This window comes from Lutjanus erythropterus, chromosome 9 (assembly GCF_056507025.1).
Source record: "Lutjanus erythropterus isolate fLutEry1 chromosome 9, fLutEry1.hap2, whole genome shotgun sequence".
Classification (NCBI taxonomy): Eukaryota; Metazoa; Chordata; class Actinopteri; order Lutjaniformes; family Lutjanidae; genus Lutjanus; species Lutjanus erythropterus.
Genome location: NC_139325.1, coordinates 22,420,450 through 22,430,829, shown reverse-complemented (window position 1 = coordinate 22,430,829; position 10,380 = coordinate 22,420,450). Strand labels below are relative to the sequence as shown.

At 36.6% G+C, this 10,380-nt stretch overlaps 2 protein-coding genes across 2 annotated transcripts; one reads left to right on the top strand and one right to left on the bottom strand.

Annotated features, from left to right (window-relative positions):
- Window positions 1-2,344: 2,344 nt before the first annotated feature.
- Window positions 2,345-6,315, bottom strand: atg12 (ATG12 autophagy related 12 homolog (S. cerevisiae)). The gene is made up of 4 exons (XM_084726614.1): window positions 6,124-6,315; window positions 4,495-4,631; window positions 4,287-4,349; window positions 2,345-2,556 (listed from the first exon to the last, which is right to left on the bottom strand). The coding sequence occupies exons 1-4, from the start codon at window positions 6,215-6,217 to the stop codon at window positions 2,497-2,499; spliced, it is 354 nt and encodes a 117-aa protein (XP_084582740.1). The 5' UTR covers window positions 6,218-6,315; the 3' UTR covers window positions 2,345-2,496.
- Window positions 6,272-10,264, top strand: isoc2 (isochorismatase domain containing 2). The gene is made up of 7 exons (XM_084726613.1): window positions 6,272-6,403; window positions 6,590-6,709; window positions 7,119-7,243; window positions 7,785-7,997; window positions 8,442-8,512; window positions 8,629-8,746; window positions 10,116-10,264. Coding segments are annotated over exons 2-7 (594 nt in total). The 5' UTR covers window positions 6,272-6,403; window positions 6,590-6,708; the 3' UTR covers window positions 10,182-10,264.
- Window positions 10,265-10,380: the final 116 nt, after the last annotated feature.

Genomic DNA, 10,380 nt, shown 5'->3' with positions numbered 1-10,380 from the left:
TTTGGGTTTTCTGTACATGTATATTGTATTTTATTTTCTTTATACATGTTTGAAATAAAATCTAAATCTGAATTTAGCACAATCCCCGATCTACATGGGAACAGACACAGGGTTGCGGCTGGTGTCTGAATGATGGCGACAAAATATACATTAATTAACAACTTTAGAAAAAAGGAAGTGCATCAAACCTAATGGATGAGATAACTGCTGCTACTAACGGCAATGTATAATATTGGCATACAATTATTAAATTTTCCACATCCTCATACTGTTCTTATCACCTTTCTCTCTATTTTAATTTTTAATTGTAGCTAAACTATGCTTTATGAGCTGCACGCCATTGAAAATAATAAATCTTAAGATTCTGTTGTGCACTGGAAATAGGAACTCTTTGCAAGATAGTTATAAAAAAAATCCCTTAGTTGAAGGAATAGTCTTAAATTGCTATGATGCTGTGTTCATGTTTCTTGGTGTATTAATCTTACTGCAGTTCACAGTACTACAATATTATATGCATATTAATATGATAATATATTAGAATCATTTTCTAATATTCAAATTAATTAAGATTTACAGTTCCTAAAGAATAAGGCCAGCCTAAATGCCTGCTTTGTGTGATTTCTGAAATGGTAGACATCTACATGTGTCCATAGTTTTCAGAAGACATGAACTCTGTACATTATTTCTTCGAATATAAAGACAGTTACTTCTCAGTTCACAACATTACTCTGGTTCATTTTTTTTTTATCAGTGATAATATACTGAACATACAGCAACGTTTGATTAATATAAGGGGTGTAAAATGAGGGTAAATATATAAATAATGACTGTTAACTAAACAGTTAACTGCATTAACATTCTAAATATATTATAAAATTAACTCAAATATGTAAATTAACTTAACGTATAAATCTAAGTTTACAGCATGAACAGGTTGGATGCAGGGTAATTCATAGACTTTGACAGAATTACCAACATTAGCATGAAGAACACAAATATAACTTTTTGTTCAACTGAATTTTAAGTTCAACAGAAACAGAATTCGAAATTGTATGACAAATATTAAGAAGCCGATTAGAAAATGGACTCATAATTTGTCTCATATAACCCGCAGTTATTAGCAAAATATCAGTAATTAGCAAAATATCTGGAAACTCCATCTAGGCTTAAGTAAGAAAAGGAAGCACATTGTAGAAGAACTGCAAAGAGCTGATTCATTTGTCAGTTGGCAACTATTCTCCTTTTTTTTAAAAGAAAAAAAACATTTGAGGACATCAACTTGGACTTATGAAAACAGTAATCGACATGATTTTTCACAATTTTCTGACATTTTTTGCAATCAATTAATTGATGAAATGAAATCAATTAAAATAATCATTAGTTGCAGGTTTGCTTCTCAATTATTTGTAGGGCTCTAATCATTTTGACTGTTCATGTAGAAAAAAAATATTATTTCCCAGATCTGTAACTTGTTTTAGTTGGACATCAGTTCAAAACTAAAAGCTCTTCAGTTTTGTGTTCTACATGACAAAGAAAAGCACCAAATTCTTATTTTTTATGTAACTAAAAAACATATTATCTACATAATCACTGATTAATGTTCAGTCAATCATATCAGCTCTGGTTACTTTAAAATAGCGACAGGTACCTACCAAAGAGCTTTCTCTTGTCCCTTGGAGTGCTTAAGTTGTAAATCACAAAAAACACTTTTAGTTATTGCAGTCCTCTAAACCTACAATCCTCCGTTATCTCTGCCTCCTTCAATCAAAAAAACTCCTTAAGATCTCGATTTTAGTTGCTCCATCTTGATTCTCCGTGTCACAACCCTCTTCATCGTTTCCCTCACCAGTGTTCCTCCTCCAGGATGAGCATCAGTGACCCTTACCTCTCCAGCTGCACTTCCCCCTTTAATCCTCCCAGCCAATAGTCGGACGGAGATGCTGATAGACTGGTGGAGCGACTGGGTGTCTATCGCCACGCCACTATACTCTCTTTTCTGTCTTTCTTGGGAATTTATGTCACAAACCCATCCTGAATCATGTAATCCCTCTAAGTCCATCTGTTGCCGTAGTGCCCCCTCTCTTCCTATGTCTGTCCCTTTTCATTGGTGTTTCCTCACTAAACCATTACCATCAGTTTAAGTCCGTCACCGGTTTGACATTTACAAGGTTTTCAATTATTACACTAAAGAGTATAAAACTGTGAGCCAACTTATCAATTTGAACAGGCTTTTCCTTTTTTGTCCCTAATCAGCACCAGCACTATGCAAAGCCAAATCCTGTGCCCACTAAGTTAAGTGTTTATATTTGGGTACCAAATGTGACGCCTTGAAAACAGGGAGAGATTTACGTAGTCAGAATAATTTATTTACAACATGTATGTACAGAAAAACTCTTAAGAAAACAAAAGCCAAAAAAGCAAAAACAACATTGTATGCATGTCTGGAGGATGAATTTAAGAAAGGGAGAGGTCCAAAATGGAGTTGAGGAAAGCAGTTTAACCCCAGGCTTGAGATTTACAGTAATGTAGAACCAGCTTTCCATCGCTGCCAAAACACTGAAAAAGAGACAAAGAGAGGGAAAAACATACACAAAGATAACTGTTAAATAAACTGTAAGACAGAGGAATAATACAGTTCAACGATTACGGTGTTGATATTGACCCGTCCAGCAGTGAGAGCAGTGAGTCCACTGTGAATTTTGGACTTTGAGGTCTTTGCTGTTACTTATCAAGACATTAATCAGTGGCTGAGGATTTTGGCATATGTAACATGGAGCTTCCCTCTTATTGCCCCCTCTGCTGGCCAAAGCTCTACACAGCCCATTCACTTAGTCGCCTGCCAGTTACATGGGCTACTTTTCTACTATTTCACTACAGGCCAAGAGACCTGACCAATATGATGAAGACATCTGGATAAACTGTTACTCAGTGTTGTAAATACCACCTCAGCTGCAGCTTGACTGGCAAAGTTAGAGCATGAGTGTCTCCTATAAAAAGCCAAAACGATATAATTATTACGTTCTTGCCAACTGTTACTTTGAAGTGTCAGTAGGGTTGGGTATTGGTACTCGACAACTTCAAAGGGCAGCTCCATCTGTTTTTTTTGTTTTTTTTTACCAGATTTTCCAAATGGAAATTCCCACTCAGCCTTTACCAAAATCACTCTCTCACACTCTTAGCCTAGATGGGTTATGTGTAGCAATGTCATCACACAGAAACCTACATCAGGTTACATGGGAAAGCGTACTTAGTAGGGCTTGGGGAAAAAAAGCATTTTGATGTTAAAATGTACGTATTTCAACCAAGATTTTAATTTTCGTATTCAAATACACAATCAATCAGACGCTACAGGATGATATAAAAGCCTCAAAAATGGAATAACCCAGTACCAAGTATTATCAAAATTTCTCCAGTCAAATGATACCTGCATTTGACCATTTTTTTCCTAGATCTAGAAAAAAATAATTATTTGTATAGTTTTGTTTGCAACTAATCGATTTTATGTGTTTAATGTGTGATTGGCCTACTAGCGCAGCAGATAGAACCAATACAGTCTGTTGTATGATGAGTCGAGTGTGATATATTTGACCGAGCTCACACTTAAGCTTCTGCTATGCCGCCAAAACATACAAAAGTATGGTGGTAGAACGCTTCCATTCATGTGATCGGTATCAAATGAAGTACTCTATTAGTATCGGCATCACTTTAAGGCTACTGGTATTTGTATTGGTATTGTCATTTTTTGAATGATACCCCAGCCCCAAGTCTAAGACAATTTGACTGATAAGGGTGAAGATAATATTCTTGTAAAGCTCAAACTGATAAGGTTTGGCATTGACAAGCTACGCTGTTAGCAAGTGGTCAAACAAACATGAATAAACTTGTCTTTTAAGTGTTCGTGTGATGCAATTTTATTTGGAGACATGGTTTAAATTTGTGTCTAAGGTCCAGTTACAAGCTTTTTCTAAACTTTCAACTACACCTCATGGTCGTCATCAGTGAATAGACCCAGACATTGTTTGATGACGATGCAGGTGAACACACAGAAAAGGCTTGTAAGTAGAGATTATTTTGTGACACAAACTGTTCCCAAGTTAAGAATGAGCTTCCACACTCATGTTTTAAGCGGATTACAAAATGAATAAGACAAATATGACTAGTGTTCACCTGTTGTTTGTGTCTCTTTGAAATCATCATTCCTAAATTTTGTTTTAGGATTTATAGGAAATAAGCTGTAAGAACACGGCACACCATAGTAACAAGTAATTATGTCTGTATGTACTCACATCAAACAGGACCCCTACATCTTGATCCGGAGATGGTGCAAAAGACTGGTTAACATAAATGAACTGAAAAAAAACCCCCAAACAAACAAGCAAACAAAAAAAACAAAACAAATGCAGTTAACCATAAAGAATTGTAAGACCTGATGGACATTTTCAAGTTTCAATATTTTGTGAAATTAAAAAGCCACTGGAAAAACTTCATCTTTACCAATTGTTCACTGGCATCAAGCTTGAGGAATCGAGAGATGAACTGAGACAGGGACTGTACCGTCCTCCCCCTGTCCACTGCCCACTTCTTTGTTTTCATTATAGGAGTGTCTCCCACAGCTTTCAGCAACACATCAACTGTAAAAATTGAGAAAATAAAAAGTGAACGTAGTGCTGTTGCTGCTGTTGCTGCAGCTGCTGCCACCCAGACAAGGTCCAGGCAAATCTAAACTTGAACTCTTCATTTCTGGGGAAATTTCTGGAGAAGTGTTTGTTAAATCCATTGATGCATTACTGCCATACAGTTGTGAAAATTTCAAGCATTCCTTGGGCTTGTCATCCCCTTTAATCACTTCTGATATATATTTCAATTACTTTTAATTTCTTGACCCATAAGCTTTCTGATTCAATGTTGCCCAGCAAAACTTTATTCATTAAAAAAAAACTTGCTTTGGATCTTTGTGTACTGAGATTCCTTTAACCATGTTTTATGTTATAATTTAAAAATGAAAGTTTCTGAATGAAACCCAGGCATTTCATGCACTAAGGTTATTAGATCCATTTATACTCTTTATTCTGGTGAGTTATAAAAGTTGTGCAAAACATAACTTGCACATCCTTTAGGAAGGAAGTGAATCATGAAAAAAAATCTGATCCTATCTTGCTCAGATTTCATGCTCAAGCCGTAGCTCAGATTCTGAACATTGGTCACAACATAAATGTGCCGCCATTTACAAAATGATTGTACATACAGGGCCAGTTAATTAAGTTTATATAATTCCTATGTAATAGACATGATGAACTACAGTCAGTATGCAGGCGCCATTTATTTACTGCTAAGTAATTTTTATTTACTGTAATATGATTACTTTTACTTTAAATCTTAAGACCTCGGAATATCAATAGATCAAAAGTAGAGGTTTGGCCAGACAACTGCATAAACTTTATGCTATAAATTTTGACGAGGGTTTCATCTTAACCTAAGAGGAAATTTAAGCATAGATAAAATTATTTGTTAAAGTCGCCGATATTGTTTTCTGAAATACCCCTGAAACATAAGAAAATCATTATATAAAATTTCACATAGCCGGCTGAAGGAAATGTAAAAACATTTTCTTGATGTTGTTATTATTATGATCATTATCATCATTAATGTTGTTGTTGTTGCTGTTTAGCTATATATTACCAAATGTATTTCAAATCTCAAAACGTGAAATTCGTGTTTATAGTAAACTGTGCTGACAGTTTGACTATTTTCAGGTCAACCGAAACTTGTTAGCTTAGCCTTAATAACGTATTATTACGTAAAATATGTGAAGTTGCTGTTGGTATTAACGTAACATATATTTAATAACTTATAGAAATAAACAGCCTCTCTGAAAAATATGTATCCACATACATATTAGCATTAGCTTTAGCCATTCGCCAAACCGGTAGTATCACATGATAAAAACTAAATGTTCATTGGATGATCAGAAAATTAACAGCGTTCCTATTGGTCAAAATGTCTGTCAATTGTCTTTACGTCACACACCCGGAACTCTTTCAACAACAGCCTCTGGCAAGACTCTTCATAAACACATATTACTCGCTAACTGAGTCTAATTTTCGATAAATTACGCTTGCTTACTTTTCTTCTTCTCTTCATTTGTGGTCGAGTCGTCTGCCGTTGGCTGCGACTCCTCTTTTTGCGTTTCCGTTGGGGACTCTGCAGTGTCAGACATCTTCAGGAGGTGGTGATGACCACTCTGGGTGTGAGTCCCTCCCACCCGAGCTAGCAAAACGATTCGCAGAAAACACCGGCTGCTATTGGATGAAAGATACGCCAATCTGCGAATCACGTAATTCTATTGGTCAATATGCTTCGGGAAAGGTTGTTGAACTTGTGTGTCTCCTTCGCTACATGCTAGGTTAGTTATTATTTTGACTTTGTAATATGCATGTTAATAACGAAATATTTGACAACTAACTCAGATTTAGGTTTGTCTGTTTGATTTATCTTGTGATACGCGGCTTCAGTTCCACATTGAATGCATTCCTCCTCTTTCACTTGCAATTAAAATAGGTTAATTTTCTGTTGGTTTACAATTGCACAGGAGGCGTCACATGGGACATAAAACCTTACCTAACCTAACCTGACAGTTGAACTTTCTACAGTCCTGTTGAACCTGTCACCTACTCTTCATCCTCACAATCGGACCATTCAGGCAACAACAGTAAGTTAACTTTCTTCTGTTTAAGTTTGCTTAAATGTCGCTGCATTTCATTTGTGTTGAGCTGTTATACTGCCATATACTCTTAGGTCTCATTGTTTACAAGACAATGCAACACAATGGAGGAAATATTTCGTACAAGGAAGGGAACACCTTTCCTCCACCTATGTGGAAAATCATACTGTGAGATTCAGTTAGCAGCACTACGTTGCAAATTAATTTCTCCAAGTGTTACTGTTCAGAGCTGCAGTTCTATTTTAATGATAAGATATGGTAAGATAAGATAACTTTATTAATCATCTCTCTACATCTGCATCTCTCTAATGATGGTTCAACAATAAAATGTAAATATATTGTATCAATGAATGTATCTGAACACAGTTTCTTCTTTTGTGTCGCCTTGTTCTCGCAGTGGCAAACATTGGCAGACTCTCCACCAAGGATACAGTCCTCCTCTTGTGTGACATGCAGGAGAAGTTCAGACCCAACATTTTCCAGTTTACCAACATCGTCAGCAATGCAGCCAGATTGCTCCAGGTTGGAAATACTCACCGTCACACAACTGTCTTACTCATACCAGTTATGAAATTCAAAGAGGCTTTATTGGCATGGCCCTAATGAAATTCTGAATTCTGAAAGTATTGCTAAAGCATATTATGCAAAATAAAACGTCGCTAGAAAGAAAAGAATCTGTAGCAGCCTCAGACATGAATTTGCAGATATGTGGACTCGAGTCATTAATTTGATTACTTTAGACTCAACTTGACAAAATCAATTAAGATTTGCAACTCGACTTGGGCTTTCAAAGATAATTTTGTTTGTCGACAAACAAAACTTAAAATGAACTGCAGTATGCAACACATGCAGGTCAAAAATTACAGATGGAGACAGAGCATAAAAGTAAAAGACTATCAAAAGTCTGCGTGAACTATAGGAGCAGCATGAATGTAAATGTCTGTGACTGTGTATGTGTGCAAAATGATGTTTTACATTTGGTGAAGATTAACTCAAATTAAGTATTAATTATTTGAACAGATCTGATAAAATCAGCCTGCTCTCTCTCTCCTCTTTCTCACAGGCCAGTCGTATTCTGGGTATCCCCCCCATCCTGACGGAGCAGTACCCTAAAGGCCTGGGTCCCACAGTACCAGAGCTGGGAGCAGAAGACCTGAAAGCTCATGCGAAAACCTCATTCACCATGATGATAGAGGAGGTGGAGAAGGAGCTGCAGGCTCTGGGCAACCCTAAACAGGCCATACTGTGTGGAATAGAGGCACACGCCTGTATTGCAGTAAGACCACATCATTGTTTCTGCACTTTAGCTGTTAAAATGACAAAATAAACTTTTCAACAACAAAAAAGACAACTGGAAGATGAAAAATACATGCAAGTTATGTTTACACACTCAATGTCATTTTTGTCTCGAAGGGGATTATATCATTATTTCTTCAACACATTTTGTCTATTTCTCAATATGTAAGTTATCTTTAATACCATATGTGATGCCATTGCATTAAACAAATTTTTAATTATTGGACTGTTTGTTTTCTAACAAGACCAACACGCCGTTTGGCTTACAAGATACACACGTCTATCAGTCTGTACTCCTTCAACTTTAGTTTTAAGTATAAAAGGTACAAGTTCAAAATGTAAAATTCAGGACAAAATTCTGCAATATGTTCTAGCCTGGTGTGCCACAGAGCTTCAGCACTTCTGCTTCTTGTCTTCTCCACAGTGCACAACATTTGACCTGCTTGAAAAAGGAATGGAGGTTCATATTGTGGCTGATGCCGTCTCATCCAGAAGGTATCTATGTCTATTATTTCTGCTGTAAAGCATCGTTATTACCTGCCTTAAATATAGATTTGTTCCTATTTGTGCTTGAGTGTGTGTGTTGAAACTTTTTGTGTGTCCCTCCTCAGCCAGACGGACCGTTTGTTTGCTTTGTCCCGCCTGAAGCAGAGCGGAGCTTTCCTCACCACCACAGAGGGTGTTCTGCTACAGCTGGTTCAAGATGCTAAACACCCCAACTTCAAGGAGGTGCTCACTGCAGTTGCTCTCTGTTTCACTTGAGTTACTTTTGTTTGTGTCATAAATATAAATCTAGCAGTACCCTACAAAGAAAAACAAATTTGCCGTGTCCTGCGCACTGCAGCTTCAGGGCTGCTAAAATTACACTGCCTACAACAAACATTACTGACACTGTTGACAAGTTAGAGGTGACCTTATATCATAAAGCTGCAATGATTAGTTTATTAATCGATTCGGTGTCAACTATTTTAATAATGATTAATTGTTTTAAATTTTTTTTAAAAGAAAAAAATGTCCAAATTCTTTCGTTTCAGCTTCTCAAATTTAAATATTTTCTGCTTTCCTGAGTCCTTAAGCTCCTCTATCACAGTAAACTGAATATCTTTGGGTTGTAGCCAAAACAAGACATTTGAGGACCTCCCCTTGGACTTTGGGAAAAATTTGCAATCATTTTTTACCATTCTCCGACACATTTTAGACCCGGCAACTAAGTGAGGAAGAGATTAATCGATAATGAAAATAATTGTGATTTGTTGCCATATTCAGATCAAATCAAATTTGTTTATAAAGTACATTTAAAAACAAATGTTGCTGTAGAATGAAATAATGAAAAATAAAAATTTGGAACACCGTAACAGAAAAATAGCAGTAACAATAACAAAACAACACTACTAAGAATACAGTCAAAAGCCTGAGAAAACATGTGGGTCTCAAGTTTAGCCTTAAATATAGAGTGTGAAGGTTCTGCTGCTGGGGGTCACTCTCACATTAAATCAATAACAAAAGACGTAGTGTGATGATGTGAAGTAGCATAGGATCACAACAGTTGTTATTTTCATTGTTAAACAATGACAATAGTTAATGAAAATCTGTCTGGCATGATTTTGGATGTTTAGTCAAGTGTGCCAACTTCCTTCATCACTCTGATGTATCTGACATGTCACGTGTTCCCGGAAGTTAAAGCAACCAGCAACAACTAGCAGGAAACACATTGTGTCTCTAACTAAATGACTGATTTCTCTGCATTTGACCATTGTTGGAAAAATTTTGGTTAATGTAAGCACACATATACAATGTGTTCAGCACTTTCAGACATTTCGACAAACTAAAATAATGTACATTTTAGCTTTAAAAGGGTCTATAGAGAAGTAACACTTGACTGTAACTGTTGTAAAGCTTTGGGGTGGCTACTGTGAATGAGTGAACTCAGTCCTATACAGATTCAGGTGCTGAAGGGAGACTTCATACTCCAATGATCAAACCCAAATGTTGCACCTTTTTTAGCTGTAAACATGCCAAAGTTGCTTTCAGTCTGAGTATGCTGCCTGCCTAACTAATGAAAGTGACAAACAAATATTTTTTTCAACTTTTTTGACAGATCCAGAAGCTTATGGCCCACCCGTCCCCTGATACTGGCCTCCTCGCCCTCTTCAGCGGTCTATAGAGAGATCAACACTTGTTATTGTGCTTTAAAGATACTGTACATCCTGTTAAAGTGCTTCAATAAAGTGACACTGGTACTTTAAATCTGTACTGCTGCGCTTTTGTGTTCATGTTCCTGAATCGGTTTTAGGTGAAGCTTAGAGCTTATTCCTCTTTCTTGACATCCTGATGAGCCCACAGCTGCAGAAACTTCTCCCTCA

What these genes read in the sequence shown, in the direction of transcription:
- atg12 (XM_084726614.1), bottom strand. Translation starts at nt 6,217, where the DNA reads ATGTCTGACACTGCAGAGTCCCCAACGGAAACGCAAAAAGAGGAGTCG. An exon ending in AAATGAAGAGAAGAAGAAAA is followed by an intron (nt 4,632 to 6,123) that starts GTAAGCAAGCGT and finishes CAATTTTTACAG; the next exon opens with TTGATGTGTTGCTGAAAGCT. An exon ending in ATGTAGGGGTCCTGTTTGAT is followed by an intron (nt 2,557 to 4,286) that starts GTGAGTACATAC and finishes TCTCTTTTTCAG; the next exon opens with TGTTTTGGCAGCGATGGAAA.
- isoc2 (XM_084726613.1), top strand. An exon ending in GATGCCGTCTCATCCAGAAG is followed by an intron (nt 8,513 to 8,628) that starts GTATCTATGTCT and finishes GTCCCTCCTCAG; the next exon opens with CCAGACGGACCGTTTGTTTG. An exon ending in AACACCCCAACTTCAAGGAG is followed by an intron (nt 8,747 to 10,115) that starts GTGCTCACTGCA and finishes CTTTTTTGACAG; the next exon opens with ATCCAGAAGCTTATGGCCCA.